Source organism: Muscardinus avellanarius, assembly GCF_963383645.1.
Source record: "Muscardinus avellanarius genome assembly, chromosome: 2".
Classification (NCBI taxonomy): domain Eukaryota; kingdom Metazoa; phylum Chordata; class Mammalia; order Rodentia; family Gliridae; genus Muscardinus; species Muscardinus avellanarius.
The window spans coordinates 94,746,490-94,764,285 of NC_137787.1; the positions used below are offsets into that span (position 1 = coordinate 94,746,490).

A 17,796-nucleotide genomic window follows, 5' to 3' on the forward strand; every position below is an offset into this window, starting at 1 on the left:
AATTTGGAAACAGGGTCTCTTAAGCCAGCAAGGCTGGCTTCGAACCTGCGTGATCCTCCTGTCTCTGCCTCCCAAGCGCAGGGATTACAAGCCTGCGCCACCACGCCAGGTCAGATTTAAAGAAAAAAAAAACTTTCAAATACTATTTATTCACTATTAATTAACTATTGCTAGTTATGATTTGGTAAGCCAGGGATTAAATCTCTGCTGCATATATTTTGATTCAATTTTTAGTAGACTAGGAAACAAAAATATGAAAAAGGTAGTCACCTTAGTTTACTTGCTAGTGGGAGGCAGATTATGATTCAAATCAAGTTCTTGTTTACATTTGGATTATTTCTACTTAGCCTCTCTGCCTCCCACCAAAATATATCTGAATGTGTTTATTGGAAAATATGAAATCGATTGAACAGTTGTTTGGGTTTTTTTACTGATAAGAGTCAGACAAACTAAATAAATGTAATCAATTTCTGTTTAGAGATATTTTTAGCTGAGTGTGATGGAGCACACCTGTAATCTCAGTACTTAGGAAGATAACACTGGAGTATATTTTAAGGCGAGACTCGGAAATTTTGTGAGGCTTTTCACAACTTAGTGAGATCCTGTTTAGAAATTTAAAAATATATATAATAGGGCTCAGGGTATACCTCAGAGGTAGGATACGATACCCCTGGGTTCAATTTCCAGTAAAACACACACACACATACACACACACACACACACACACACACACACACACACACACAGGATCACGTTTTAATTGCTTAAAATGTATTTACTTTGATTTTTAAACAAAACATAGTATAATAATTAGAAACATATGAAGGAAAATCTCATTTGTATACCTACAAGCTTGTTGAAGAAGCATAATTCACATCATTAAAATATTACTACTAGAATCTGTAGCCACTGCTGAGAAGTTGGTGACTATGAAGACCCTATGTATGCTTCAAATAGTGGAGATGTGGTTGTTTCTTTATCTGTGGTTCATAAATGTAAATTGTACAATATTGCTGTATACTTTGTCAAGACTATAGGCTGTTAGGAAGAAAATGATAAGTGAAATAGCAGGGATTTTGCAGACAACAGAATATGTTCACAAAAGAAGAGAGTATAACGACTCTCTTCTTCCCAGCCAGAAAATTACCATAAAAATTTACAAATAAGAAAAAACACAAATTATTTTCATTTGTAATAGATGTCATTACAGGATGTAATATGACACATTCTAAACCTGCATAATGCAAATTCGAAAATTTCCACTAAAAATTACACTGCATTGACACAAGATTTTAAAAATGTCATTATTAGAACTTCTACAGTGCTAGCTTATTAAAGGTTCACCTCTTTATAAAGAAAACATGGCACTGGTAATTTGTTTTACTTTGAGCACCTTTTTTTTTTCTCTACCTAGAAGAAAAATGTAAAAGTTAAAGAAAAAATAAAATTCCAAAAGCAAAACAGAAGTGGTTGGATCCCACTGGGACTAACTGCAGCTGGCATTGTTATTCTACTTCTCCTGAAAGAACAGGATGTATAGTAAGTGTTCGTTGAGGAATCTTACCTGATTGATAGAAGGTAATGTGAAATTAATTTCTAGATCCACCAAATGCTTTACCACACATGGCACATTTCAGCTTTTCAGATAATCAGTAGCACTGGAGGCTATAATAGCATATGCCATGTCGAGAATATGCTCAGATAATGGTGCCCACACCATCTCCATGGAAATCTGGGTTTGCAAATCACTTTTAAACAGAAATTGATTTTAAGGCTTTCTGTGAAAGTAGTTGAAATACTCAGGTAGATATAAATGAAAGAAATGGCCTGGGAATTGTGTAAATCAGAACATACAGATAAGAACAGAACTCCTGGAGTGGATGGTTAAATAGTAAAAATAATATGGTGTTTGCATTAGTTAGGGCATGTTCATAAGTGACAGAAATTCAACACAAACTAGAGGCAGAATAAGTTTTCTCTCGTGGTTTCAAGAAGTAGATGAGATTGACCCCAGGCATAATCTGAATTCAAGTATTCACGTGGAGTCATTAGAACTCTCATTCTTTTTTCTCTATTCATAAGACATCCTTGTTGTAAAGTGCCTTCTGAGATAGGTACATTCTTCATGCTTTTATAAACTTGAGGTTGCAGGGCATGGCGGTGCCCACTTTTAATCCCAGTACTTGGGAGGCTGAGACAAGAGAATCAAAGGTTCAAAGAGAGCCCCAGCAATGTAGTGAGACTCTCAGCAACATAGTGACACTCTGTTTCCAAACAAAATAATAAAAAGAAATCGAGAAAACCAACACCTTGAAGTTATAATATTTGTTGCAAGTAGAAAAATACTCTTTATCAGTATCCCACGAGTCACCTCAAATGACTTTAATTGGCATTGCTGAGTTACTGATAAAGATTCCCATGCCTAACTCTATGCTCATCGTCATCATCATTATCATCAATATTACTGCTTCGTCCTTTGAAATGAAACCTCCTATCTTAGTATAATATATTGCTATCTAGAGTAAGTCATCCGATTTCTCTGCTTTTCTCTTCAATAGGTGTCATTGTAAGTTCTGAACATCAAGCTGTAAGCAGAAGTGTTATGTGGGGGCTTGCAAATACCATCAATAGCTTTCTCAGCAGAGAAGGACTTATTTCTTTACCATTGTGCTCTGATACTCTGGCCTGCCACAACATTCCTCAAGCTATCATAGTAATCTTTTAAAATATAATATTTTTAATATAACTGCATTGTAATTATACATTCATAGTGATGTTCAAAATGAACACATGCACACATCACTTGCTATATTTTCCTGCACATCCCACTCCATTCCCTCTTCCTTTCTTCCTGTATATGTTAGCAGGATTGATATCAAAACATTCCTATATGGACATAGCATCATTTGAACTCTTTCTTTCCTCAAGGTTCTTTTTTCCTTTCTCCACTTCCTTCCTTCAACACTTTTCCATTATTTTGATGTTTTTTCTCTCTCCTCTTTTACCTGAAATTCCTTTTCCCTTATTTTTTTTTCTATTTTCCACATAAAAGAGACAGTGTATGACTAGGATTTTCCAAGACTGACTAATTTCACTTAGCATAATATATTTTTATTTCCATCTATTTTTCTGCAAATGACGCATTTCTTCTTTTTTCATGGCTGAGTAAAATTCCATTGTGTGTATATACCACATTTTCTTTGTTTCATCTGTTGATAGAAACTTAGGTTGATCCCATAATTTGGCTATTGGGTATTGTGATACTACTAACATGGAAATATAAGTATCACTATAATATTCTGACTTCAATTTTTTTGGAAGAATTAAGCCAGTTGATTTATTTATTTTTTTACCAAGGAGCCAAAAGCATGCACTAGGGAAAAGACAGCCTTTTCAATAACTGGTACTGGGAAAAGTAGACAGCCATCTGTAGAATAATGAAATGAGAGCCCTATCTCTCACTCTGCGCACAAGTCAACTGAAGTAGAATCAAAGACCTCGAAATAGATAAGAAAATTTGTAATTACTGGAAGAAGCTGTTAGACCAACTTGCCAATATTTATGCCCTGGTAGAGACTTACTCCAAAAGACTCCCAGAGCTCAAAAAATTAAACTGAGAATCAGTTCATGAGATGGCATCAAATAAAGAGCTTGCAAAGAAAACAGTCAAAAGTCTCAAGAGGGAGTCTACAGAATGACAGAAAACATTTGGAGATACTCCTCTGATCGAAGACTAATAACTAAAATATATTAAAAATCTTATAAAATTAATACTAAGTAATTAACCCAATAACATTTGACAATGGAACTGAGTAGATAGTTCTCTAAAGAAGAAATACAAAAGGTCAAAAATTTATGGGAAAAAAAATGTTCACCATCATTAGCAGTCAAGTAAAGGCAAATCAAAACTACACTGAAGTTCATTTATCTCCAGTTAGAATGACAGTCATCAAGAAGACATACAAGAACAAATGTTTGAATCTTTTACAGTAGTAGTCTTGGGAAATGTAGGGACTACATAAAAATGGAAGACCCCAGCTAGGATGGTGGAACAGAATGATGGGAGAACACTCTGGGTCACGTGTCACCCAGTGGCGATGGAGGCAGGGATCTAGGACTAGTGGCTTCACCAAGTATAAGGACAGTGATTTTAAAAAGTAAAGCATAAGCCACGCATGGTGGTGCACACTTGTAATCCCAGCGTTCGGGAGGTTGAGACAGAAGGATCTCGGTCCACAGCCAGCCTCAGCTACTTAGTGGGATCCTTTGAAACTCAGTGAGACTCTGTTTCAAAATAAAAAATTAAAAAAATAGGACTGGGGGTATAGCTCGGAGGGAGAATGCCCCTGGGTCCCATCCCCAGTACCACAAAAAAGTAAAGCATAAAAGAAAAGTTAATAAAAGCAATAATAACATATATTTACTGTGTGCACGTCAATGTGTCAGTAGAACTTACTTGCTACATAAAATAAGGAAAAGAGTGTATTCACTCCCATCACCACTTTGAAGTACTCACAAGCAGCTAAGGAGAGTGAGAACACCCAGAAAATAGATTAGCTATTCATTTTCATAGGATGTTAAGGGGGATACCCAGAGGAATTTAGAATGAAAGAATTTGTGTAAGATTGACTTCAAGCCGGGCGTGGTGGCACACGCTTGTAATCCCCGCTCTTGGGAGGCGGAGACAGGAGGATCGCACAGGTTCGAAGCCAGCCGCGCAGGTTTAAGAGACCCTGTTTCCAAATAAAAATACAAAAAATAGGTCTGGGAGCATAGCTCGGAGGTAGAAGGGCTTCCAGGAACCCCAGTACCACACACACAAAAAAAGATTGATTTCAAAAGAAAAAAAATGACTCCTATATAAAGAGATTACTCTTTGATAGCTTAGAGGTGGTTGTCCTGCCTCTAAGAGACTAGGTCTTATATAAAGTAACCTGTTCAAAACCCATGCTTCCAACTCCATAATGTTATCATCCAGCACCCCAGGAGCCAAGGATCTGCCAAGATAGAAAGTCAGTCATCCTACTCTCCCTTCTTTATAGTGAGTATGACCAGATGCTTCCTTTTTTTGGAACAAGCTAATGCATGTTATCTGGCTCTTTATAATCCTCATGTTTCCTATACTGAAAGATAGAAAATGATAGATGCAAAAAATATTAAAGAAAATTAAAATTTGTACACTTCCAACATTTCTTACATTCCACACTAAATTCTCTTTCCTAAGTTTACTCACTTAAATTTTTTTTCATTACAGTTTAAATATATAGCCAACTGATTTCCATAACCTCAAGATATAAATTTCCAAAACCATTTTCTGAATATCAGCTAAAAATAAAACACACAGTTAATTATTATTATTATTATTATTATTATTATTATTAATTTTTATTTTTGGTAGTTCTGGGGTTCCTGGAAACCCTTCTACCCTTCTACCTCCGGGCTACACTCCCAGACCTATTTTATATTTTTATTTGGAAACAGGGTCACTTATGCCAGCAGACTGGCTTCCAAACTGCGCAATCCTCCTGCCTCCACCTCCAAAGTGCGGGGATTACTAGCATGCACCACCACGCCAGGAAAATTTCATTGGTGCATTGTAGTCATGCATCTTAATGGAGTACAAGACATTAGAAGCTACATGCATATATCACTACATCACTCAATTAGCCCTTCCCCAGTTCCCACCCCATTACCTCCTCCCTCCCTCCTTCTCATGTTTGGCTTAGTGATAGACACTCATACATTTGTTAATGTACATCATGTACATTAGAGAATTTCCCTCTTGCCCCTCCCATCCCCCTCAGTTAGGTCGCCTTATTTGCTCATCTATAGTTTCTCCTTCTCCATCTAGAGTTGCTCCTATAAACCATTTTCTCCTTAGCTTCCACATATTAGGGAGAACATCTGATTTCTTACTTTTTGTGGCTGAGTAATCTCACTTAGCCTAATGTTCTACAGTTCCATCAATTTCCCTGTAAATGATGTAATTGTGTTCTCTATGGCCGAGTAGAATTCCATTGTGCACATATCTCATAATTTTGTATTCCATTCACCTGTTGATAGACATCTTGGTTAATTTAAAGTGACATTTTATTTCATTTTCTGTACAACAATGAAGCATTAATCAATAGTGAAACATTGTGTAATACCAATTTGGTTAAATATTGATTTAGTGAGATAATTTTGTGAAATTTCTAATATATAAGAACTTTCATATTGATATACATATGTGCACATATATACAACAGGCATCATTTCACAAATTCATTAAAGAAATATTTTCCCCCAATAATAAAATGTGTTTTTTAACCTATGCCACAAAATTAACAATAAATAATATGTCATAGTCAGGAAGAAAGGCTTGATTCCTCAATTTAAGAATTCAGAATTTGTGGAGTCCTTAGATATTAGAAAAGAATTTCAGCATGCACCAGTCAAGATAGAACTTTATTTAGGAAAGCAAGAAACACACATTCAAGGAAGTGTAAGAGCAACCTCAAAAATGAGAAAGGCATATTTGGTAATTAAAAGTTCTTCTTTTATGGGGGATTTTCCTGAGAATTGGGCCAGAGGAGATACCTGGTTCAGTATCAGGTATCAGAGGACTTTGGTTCAGTAGTCAGAAGAGGATGTAAGGTGTTCTGGGTCCTGCCCTTTACAGACTTACTCACCTTATCCTTTAAACCATTCAAGGACAACCTACAGGGTTGAGATTGGTCTCTTGGGGTGATGCCCAGGGAGATTCCTCTTTTTTGTGATCTCAAGTCTAAACAAATACCTCTCTGGGGGTGATCTATGGTGTTCAGGGTCACTTGTAAATTTCTCTGGGACTTTTGGATCTAGCAGTTCTTGCCACAGGCTTCCATATTAAGTGACATTTTCTGTTCTTCCTTTATGTATCCTTTCCACCTATTTTTATTTCTTCAGTCCTACTTCATTATGAAAGGTCTATACAAAATACATTTATATATTAAATATTACTAAAAACACAATTGGCATATATTTACTTGGGGTCTTTTTCAGAGGACAGACAGACAGTAATATCAAAATTGTAAAAATGTAAAAGAATTCTATAATCTATTAATCAACTCAAAACCTTTGATATCTCAGAAAATATGCAAATTTAGATTACACTATGATTCATATTCTATAATCTGAATCACATATACTGTAGCTGAAATATTTATGAGATTCTTATATATTGCTATCTTAAACATATGAAGATATTTTTTTCTCTTTTATTTTAATTAATTAACTAGTTAATTAATTAATTTGGAACTAGGGTTGATTGAACCCAGGGATATTCTACCTCCAAGATATACATCAATCCTATTTTTTTTAACTTTGAAACAGAGTCTCACTATGTTGCTGAGAGTCATGCTACATTGCTGAGGCTGAGGCTGAGGCTGAGACTGCCTTCAAACCTGTCCTCTTGTCTCAGTTTCTAAGTATTGAAATTGCAGGCATGTGCCCTCATGCCTGGCTACATCTTCCTGTTAGAAATAGCTTATCAATTTTTATCATTTTTTTTATTTTTATGTGGACATTTTTATCAAAATAGTTTATCAAATTTTTTTTATTTTTATGTGGACATAAAAATATGGCATACATTCAGACTGTGCTTGGTGCCCCCACCCCCGGTTCCCTTCCCCCCTCCCAAAAATGAATATCCAGGTTAAACATGATATATAACTATGATATAGTTTTACACATATTTGGATGTAGCTCCTACTATTAATCAACCTCAGCCTTCTTCCTCTCCTATTCTTCCATTCTAGCTTTCCTGAGGTTTCCCTTCCATTATCTGGAGTCCCTCTTGTATTCCTAATACTTCCTATTTTGGCAATATTAAAGAAAACAAATGTCCCTTCTCTTTTTCTTCTTGGCTGGTCTCACTTAACACAATGTTCTCCAGGTCTTTCCATCTTTTTGCGAATAACATGATTTTCTTCTTATTTATAGCTGAGTAGAATTGCATTGTGTTTATTTCCCATAATTTTGCAATTCATTTATCTGTTGATGGGGACCTAGCTTGGTTCCATATTTTGGCTATTGGGAATTGTGCTGCTATGAACACAGGTATGCATATGTTACTGTAGTTCTATGATTTCAACCCCTTGGACAAATACCCAGAAGTGGTATAACCAGATCATAAAGAGGATCCATTCCCAGTTTTCTAAGGAATCTCCACACTGATCTGTATAGTGGCTGAACTGGTTTGCACTCCTACCAACAGTGTAAAAGAGCTCCTCTTTCCCCATATTTTTGCCAGCATTTGTTGTTATTTGATTTCTTTATGCTTGCAACTCTGATTTCTAGAATAGAGTCTTTTGAGCTCTTTATATATTCTTGATATTAGCACTCTATCAGAGTGCTGGCTGGTAAAGGTCTTCTTCCATTCTGTAGCCTTTCTCTTTAGGTTCTTGATGATTTTCTTTGATGAGAAAAAACTTTTTACTTTGATGCCATCCCAATTGTTAATTCTTGCTTTAATTTCCCGTGCTTTGGAGGTCTGCTTGAGAAAGTTGCTTCATGTGCCTATATGATCGAGTGTTGACCCTATGCCCTCCTCTAATAACTTCACAGTCTCTGGTCTAAGTCTTTGATCCATCTCAAGTTGATTTCTGTACATGGTGAGAGTTAAAGATTTAGTTCCATCTTTCTATAAATGGATAGTCAGTTCTTTCAGCACCATTTGTTGAAAAGGCTGTCTTTTCTTATGAGTTTGGCCCCTTTGGCAAAGATCAATTGACTATAGCATTGATGGTTTGTTTCTGTATCTTCTATTTTGTTCCACTGTTCAGGATACCTGTTGTTGTGCCAATACCATGCTGTTTTTACTATTATTGCTCTATAGTATAATTTGAAGTCAGGGATTGTGATGCCTCATGCTTGGTTCTTATTGCTGAGAATTGCTTTGGCTATTCTGGTTTTTTTTTATTTATCCACATAGAATTCATGACTGATTTTTCTAGGTCTATGAAGAATGTTGTTGGTACTTTAATAGTAATTGCATTGAATCTATAGATCACTTCTGGCAGAATGGCCATTTTGATTATTTTTATTCTGCCTATCTATGAGCAAGAAAGATCTTTCCATCTTCTAAGGTTTTCTTCAATTTCTTTCTTTAAAATTTTATAGTTTTCATTGTAGAGGTCTTTTACATCTTTAGTTAGGCTTATTCCTAGGTATTTTATTAGTTTTGAGGTTATAGTGAATGGAATTGTTTATTTCTTTCATTGTGGATTCACTGTTGGGATAAAGAAAAGCATCTGATTTCTTTAGGTTGATTTTGTATCCTGCAACTTTTCTGAATTGGTTAATCAGCACCAGTAGTCTTTTGGCTGAGTTCTAGATAAAGGATTATGTCATCTGCAAATAAGGATAGTTTTAATTCCTCTCTTCCTATTTGAATTCCTTTGATTTCCTTCTCTTGTCTTATTGCTGTGGCAAGAGTTTCGAGGACTATATTGAAAAGGAGTGGTATAGTGAGCACCCATGTCTTTTTTCTGATTTTAGGAGAAATTGTTGCAGTTTCTCCTTATTCAATATGATGTTGGCTTTGGTTTTATTGTACATTGCCTTAATGATGTCGAAACATTCTATTCCAATTTTCTGCAGTGTTTTTAACATTAGTGGCTGTTGCATTTTGTCAAATGCTTTTTCAGTGTCTATTGATATGATCATGTGGTTTTTGTTCTCAATTATATTTAGGTAGTGAATAACATGTATTGACCTGCATATGTGGAACCACCCTTGCTTATTTGGAATGAAACCAACTTGGTCATGGTGTACAATTCTCTTGATACGGTTTTGAATGTACATGGCTAGTATTTTTTTTTTAGAATCTTTGCATCTCTGTTCATCAAGGATATTGGTCTGTAATTTTCATTTCTTGAAGTATCTTTATTTTGTTTGGGGATTAATGTGATACTGGCCTCATAGAAGGAATTAGGGAGAATTCTATCTCTAACTTTCCCAGAACAAGTTGTGAAGTATTTTATGTAGAATTCAGCTGGAAACCCATCAGGGCCTGCCCTTTTCTTTGAAGACAGAATTTTTATTGCTGTTTCTATTTCTTTTCTTGCTATTGGTTGATTTAGGCTTGTTATGCGATCTTGGTTCAGTTTAAATAGGTTATATGTCCTTAGATATCTATTGCTTTCTTCCATGTTTTCCAGTTTATTGGAGTATAAATTTTCAAAACAGTTTCTGATAAATCTTTTGAATTTCCCCACTCTCTGTGGTCATGTATCCTTTTTTATTTCTTATTTTAATAATTTGAGTTGATTTTCTCTTTCTTTTCATTAGGTTGACCAAGGGTTTGTCAATCTTACTAATCTTTTCAAAGAACCAGCTTTTTGTATTGTTGATTCTTTGAATTTTTTTGTTCTCTATTTCCTTTATTTTTCCTCTGATTTTAATAATTTCCTGCCTTCTGCTGCCTTTTGGATTAGACAGTTGCAGTCTTTCTAGGCCCTTCAGATGTGTCATTAGGTTGTTTACTTGGCGACTCTCAGTTCTTCTTATGTGGGCACTCAATGCTATAAACTTTCCTCTTAACATCACCTTCAAATTGTCCCGTAGATTTTAGTAAGTTGTGTCTCTATTTTATTTAATTCTTAAAATCTCTTTATTTTTTCTCTTATTTCCAATCTTACCCACTTGCCATTCAATATAGTGTATCATTCAATTTCCATGCATTTAAATAGTTTCTTTTGGTCTTCCTGCTGTTGATTTCCACTTTCATTCAATTATGGTCTAAAAAGTTGCAGGGAATTCTATTTCATCTTTTGAATTTACTGGTGCTTGCTTTGTGGATCAGGATGTGATCTAATTTGGAGAAGGTTCCATGGGGTGCTGAGAAGAATGTGTACTCTGCTGTTCCCTGTTGAAAGATTCTGTATATGTCTATTAGGTCTAATTGGTTTATAGTTTTCTTTATTCCTGAAGAGTCTTTACTCATCTTTTGCCCTGAAGATCAATCTAGTTGTGTGAGAGGTGTGTTGAAATCTCCCAGTATTATTGTATTTGGGTCTATTTGAGAGCTGATGTCCTGGAGGGTTTGTTTACAAAAGTGGGTACACCCATATTTGGGGCATAAACATTTACTATCACTTTATCACTTTATGGTGGATTGTTCTGTTTAATAAAAGAAAGTTCCCTGCTTTATCTTTTCTGATGTGTTTTAGCTTAAAGACTGTTTTGTTGGATATCAATGTTGCTACTCTTGCCCATTGATAGTTTCCATTAGCATGGTATATCTTTTTCCATTCTTTCACTTTCAGTCTATGAATGTCTTTGGCTGTAAGGTGAGTTTCTTGCAAACAGCATATATTTGGATTGTGTTTTTTTAATTCATGTTGCCAGTGTATGTATTTTGATTGGTGAGTTAAGTCCTTTGACATACAGAGTTATTGTTGAAATATGATTTTTGTTTCCTGTCATTTTGTGTTCTTCTATTTGGTTTAATGTTATTTCTTCTTTACTTAGATGCTGTACTGATCAACTTCATCTCCTTTCTGGTTCTGAAAAAATGCTTCTTTTTTCTTCTTTATGGTTTATTTCTTTAAGTATTTTCTCTAGTGTTGGCTTTGAATTCTTGAATTTTTTAAGGTTCTTCTTATCTTGAAACACTTTTCTTTCTCCATCAATTTTGACTAATAGTTTTGCTGGATATAGCAGTTTTGTTTGGAAGTTGTTTTCTTCCAGAGTATGGATCACATCATACCAGTCTCTCCTGGCATTCATGATTTGGGTTGTATAGTCTCAGGTGATTTTTATTGTTTTGCCCTATGTATCACCCATTCTTTTGTTGTCACTGCTTTTAACATTCTTTCCTTGGCTTCTATGTTGGTCATTTTGATTATTACCTGGCATGGGGAGGTGGTCCTTTTTTTATCTTTTCTTAATGGTGTTCTGTATGTCTCCTGAAAGTGTAAGTCCAAGTTTCTTTCCATTTTTGGAAAGTTCTCTGAAATTATTTCTCTGAAGAGATTAGAAATGCCTTTAGTCTGTACCTCTATCCCCTTTTCAATGCCTTTCATGCATAAGTTAGCACATTTCATATTGTCCCCTAGTTCTTGGATATTTAGGTTTTGTTGCTGTAATGACTTCTATATTCTGTTGACTGTGTTTTTGGTTTTGAATGAACGGTCTTCTAACATTGATATTATATTTTCCATTTTATCTAATCTTCTAGAATTTCTTTCTATTGCTGTCTTTTTTTCATTTATTGACTCTTTCATTTCATTCCAGACCTCTTTCTCATTCATTCTTAGAGTATCCATTTCCTCTTTCATTTCCTGTAAATTTTCTTTGAGGTCTTTCATCATACTTTAGATCAGGATTCAGAATACTTCTTCTTGTGTTTCTTTTAGGTCAGTATTCGTGATTTTCACTATTTCTTCACTGTTCCAAGTTCTTGTATTTTCAAGGTTCTCAGGCTTTTTTTCTAATATATTGGCATATTTTGTTAGTATTATGTCTAATCTAATTTTAGTAGGAATTTAGAGGTGTCAGCAGGTAAGCAGTACTTTTTCCAATGCTGAGGGTTGGGTAATGAAGAAGAGCCGAGCCGATGTAGAGGAGTGAGTTAAGGTACTGGATATGATTAGATTAAGTAATAATTTAAGTACAATAAAATAGTATCTTGTTGAGAATGAGAGAAGGTTAGATAGTAGGAATTTTGTAGTTAGTAGAGTATTTAAATATGGAGATATGAAATACCTTGACTATTAAACAAGGAGATACAGTAAGGGGAAAAAAAAGTTTTGAGAAAAGAAAGTAGATAGGGTATAGTGAGGAAGTTTGTAAAAGGAATGAGGAAAAAAAGCAAACAAATACAAATAAAGTAACAAAACAAGATACAAAAGCTAACAGTTATACATCAAAGGCAAAAAATAAAAACAACCCCAAAAAAAAGAGAACAAGAAAGAAAGAGAAAAAAAGGACAAAAATAAAATAAAATTAAAATAACTAGTGACAGTGTGAGACAACAAAGAATAACAAAAAAAAAAGACAAAAATCCCAAATAAAAGAAAAAGAACAGTCCTACTAATTTATTAATATAGGGGTGGGCCCATATAATATCTGTATGTCTGGTTACTGTGGTAGATTCTGGAGTATATTTCAATGTCTCTTATTTGCTCAGTACCCTATTGTCAACTTTGGAGTCCAATCTCTGAGTGTTTGCGCCCCTCTCTTGCCTCTGACAGCTTTGTGTTTAGTTGTTAGCATTGGGAGTCACTGTTAATGAGTTCCATGTAAGTCCAGGGTTCTGTCTTTTTCTAGCCTGTGGTCCATATCGTTGGGCCCCCACACTCTCCACATGGGCCCAAGCCTGAGCTTCCCTACCTCACTGTGCCAGAGCTTTCCTACCTGCAGGGGCAGAGGGTATCCAGTGTAGTCTTGAAGTGACCTCCTGTGATCCTTTGCAGGTACCATGCCTTGAGCACCTTTCCTGTGTCTCTGGAGGTTCTACCTGGACTAGCCTGCTGGGTCCCGTGGCTTCTCTGGGCAGTCTTCTGCTGAGTGCCCAGTAATGCAAGCAGTTACCTAGCTGCCTTGCTCCGGGTTTCTGGAGGGCTTGCTGTACATCTGAGAGTGCCACCTCTCATGAGTGCAGGGGCTTTTGCATCTTCTAAGTCCCTGAAGTGTGATGCCTGGTGCCGCTCGCCACTTAAGATGTTGGAGCTTTGTGGCCACTTACAAGCTTTTGGATTATTTTTCTGTATTTCTTATGGCTGCTGCCCCAGTGTCAGCCAGAGCTGCCGGGACTCTTGGTTTAGGCCTGCAGCCTGTGATGGTGCTGGTGTCCAGGCTGCATGTGCAGCATGTCCAAAACATGCTCGGGCCTTTTGCAGTGGATCTCGCAGTTCAGAGTACTGGATTCCTTCCACCATGGTTCCTGGTTCTGTTTTAGTTCGTGAGCTATATTTTTTTTTTTCTGCCAATATGCTGCCTTCTCAGTAGTTGAACTTTATTTGTTTCAACTACTGAGATGTGCTGCATCCCACAGTCACCATTTTTCCTCTCTGGCCCATTGATTTTTAATCTTCATTGCTCATTGGAAACACCAGACTAGAATTAGTCTATATGGAGTCTGGGTGCCATATACATCATATCAATTCAGTGACGTCAGATGTGGTCTAGGCAAAGAGACTCTTCAGTATCTCACGTGTGATTGTATGCATAGCCAATTTGAAACAGTTATTTTAGCCCTCATTTATATAGTTCTCTTATAATATATAATCCATATATTTTATATATTATTATATATTATTTAAATATAATATATTATATATTATTTTATATATTATATATTATGTATTATGTATTATATATTATATTATATATGTTCATATACAAGCATATATATAAACATATATATATATATACATACACACATACATACATACATACACACATCCCTCAAGAAGAGTAATTCAAATAACTTTAAAATAAAATCTTTATAGTTTTATATAAAGCAATTGACCTTTCCCCATATTCTTTCTTAATGCCCCAAGACAAAATCTTAACAATGAACTCTAACTTATTAAGAACAAGTTAGATCTCTTTCAAACAAAGTATGATATTTTCGCAACACAGAAAATAAAATAGAAAACTAATTTTCAGAAGCCCTTAAGAAATACTTAGTTAATTGATACTAAGTGCCAATACCTAATTTAGGGAGAATTGCTTTACTCAGGATGATGGTTATTATGCACATCACATTTCTGATCCAGATTGACCTTTTGTTACATTCTCATATTTGAAAATTTAAACATGTTATCTAAAAGTGATATAAGCAACACATGATAATAAATAAATAAAACCATTATAACCATCTGAATAATTCAGTAAAAAATTCCATGTTTTCAATGTTTATTTAAATTCCAGTCATTCTAACATACTTTTTTTAAGGTGTACAGAATGCTACATTGGAATGTCTCTAGATTTTAAGCTAATCTTTAAACATAAAGCTAGATAAAACACAGGCAAAAGGAAATAATACAAAACAGAAAAACAGCACCCTGCCCCTTGGTTCTGAGGCATTCTTAGCTGGCATTAAGAAAGAAAGGATGGAAGACAAAAATCAATGCTCTTTCATTTTTAAATAATTTATATAGTTTTATTGGTGCACTGTAATTATACATCATAGAAAATACATTAGAAGCCTATCATAAGAATTTCTTTAGTAAATTTTTTCTGGAGCATTAGCTGGATATAAATTTCTCCTTTGCCACTTAGTGCATTTGTAATACTAAGAAAATTTCTTAAACTCTCTGATAACTTATTTTCCTCCTTTATTTAAATAAATGTAATAAAACTTCTTAAAGCTATTATAGGAAATGAGTGTGATCATGTTTCTGAAAATGCTTGGCCAAGAGCTGGGATAAATCCTCAATAGATGTTCATTATTTAATTTTCACCATTAGGTCTAAATTACTTTTGCTTTCATTACCTTATTTGATTCTGAAATCTATTGAGATGCATTTTGAAGTAGAGAGTAACAACTACCACCATGTAATTTATTCTCTCCTTTAGTGAATTTATTTTACTAGTCTAAGGCTATATGCACTTCATTGTCCATCTCTAATGTGACTGAGAATGAATTTACCTAAATAAGTGAAATGTGGGCTAAATTTTGCAGAGATTTATAGTTTATTATCTTTGTGCTACTGAATCCATAATGTCACCATTCTCTTAAACGTTATTGCTCAGTGTGATTCAGAAAATGAGTTCAATGTTATTAACGGCCAACTTGTTAGAAATCAGTTCTGTTCAGTCACTACGCCCAGAATAGGAAAATCTTTAAGTGATTTACATGTATGCATATGAAAATGTAAGGAGCACTGCTTTAGACTCTATATAGTCAAGATATTTCTATTTGGAAAGTTTGGATATGCACAATTTGAACTTTAAGTGAGTTTTTATGGTATGCCTCATAATCTGGCTTATATGAATTTAAGTTAGATATATTGTAATAAACATTAAATCAGTAGTAAAGTCATATATTTTGAAATATTGACTGTCTCATTTAATGGTGATAAAAATCATAGAATTCCTAAATTACAAAGAGTTTCTGTTTCATCATTTATAAAGTTAGGAGGCTAATTAATACTTCTTATACACTCTGGGATTGTTTAAAAGTTCATACGAAATGGCACATTGCTTATATTCAAGCTTTATGTACATGTCAAGCATTATTACAGTGACAACATACTTAATCTGAAAACCAAAATCTGAAATGCTCCAAAATATTGTAAGCACCGATATGATACTACAAGTGGACAATTCTATCCCTGACTTTATGGGACAAGTCTCAGTCAAAACATAAATGTAGTAGAAATATTGCATAAAATTATGTTTAGGCTAAGTTTATAATGTATATACATAATATGAAGGAAATTTGTTTACATTTGCTACCATCCAGAAGATAACTCATCTTGTTTATACAAATGTTCTAAAATCTGAGAAATTTACAAGATGCAGTGTACTAGGAGGTAATATCAGGAGGCAGAGGCAAAAGGATCATGAATTTGATGCCAGCCTGTGCAACTTAGGGAGACCCTGTCTCAAAACAAAAATAAAAACGGCTTGGGATATAGTTCAGTGGTAAGGTACCCCATGTATTAAATTGGGAACAGCCTAAGATAAATAAATTAATAAGTTAAAAATTTAAAAATATCTGGAATCTACAATACTTCTTATCCTAAGCATTTTAGATAAATTATACTCAATTGTATAATGCATGAACTTATGAGTGGATAATAGCCAGAGTTGAATAAGAATAAGGAAGCATAGATAGATTATAAGAGCTCTTTAGGAAGAAAGACAAGATGACATCAGAGTCTGAGCAATAATCATCTCTTTTTGTTACTTTATAGTAAAAAATGAAGGGTAGAATATAGAGGAAGTACCATAAAAATTATAGTTTAGGAATTTGTTTCTTAACTAATTTGTGTTGACTTTGTTTGGCTTATCTAATCAATTGCTTTATAATTAGCTTGTGATTAAATAATGACAAATAACAATATACAATAAGACTAAAGAAGGAATTAAATTCAGCATTCACCTTTACTTTGTGCTAGGAATGTTTCTCAGTCAGTAATTGAATAGTTAAAGAAATACCAAATGCTATAGATTTGGTGTGGCAGTCATGATACCATGAGAGCATCTTCATTGAAACCAACAGTGCGAAATTTGGTTCTTTTCACTGCAGACAAAAAGACTTGTGGACCTCATGAATTCCAGTGTAAAAACAACAACTGTATTCCAGATCATTGGCGGTGTGACAGTCAAAATGACTGCAGTGATAATTCCGATGAAGAAAACTGTAGTAAGTAACTCTTTCCTAATAACCATGCAAGCCTGACGGCCCATTCCATAAGTGAGATGGCAATTTTTATTTCAGTGAAGGTAAAATTTGAGCCTATCTGTCCTGCAGCTCACATTTTTATACATATATTCACATTTGGACAAAAATATTCAGACTAAATTGACCTGAATCTCAAAGGGTAGAATTATTGAAATGCTCATCCTGGGAGTTATTTTCTTCCAGTTCTTGGAATTGGTATGAAAGTATCATGAGGTTTAATGCAACCCATTAGTATGCAATGAGGAAGCTCTTGATACAGGTTCATACAATGAGCTGAATGATGTGAAGACAGTATAAAACATTTTATTCTTTAATGAATAGTATTCATTTCATTTCCGTCTTAAATCCTTTTACATTACATATTCACCCAAGAGCATCTTTCAGTGAATTATCATTTATTCTCTCTGGAGTGG

General features: G+C 34.6%; 1 protein-coding gene across 1 annotated transcript in view; it reads left to right on the forward strand.

The window, feature by feature from the left end:
- LRP1B (LDL receptor related protein 1B) overlaps positions 1–17,796 on the forward strand; it is a 1,956,425-nt gene that overhangs the window by 1,771,849 nt on the left and 166,780 nt on the right. Inside the window, exon 67 of the mRNA XM_080689945.1 lies at positions 17,228–17,344. Coding sequence (XP_080546071.1) covers positions 17,228–17,344 — 117 coding nt within the window. The remainder of the gene's footprint in view (positions 1–17,227; positions 17,345–17,796) is intronic.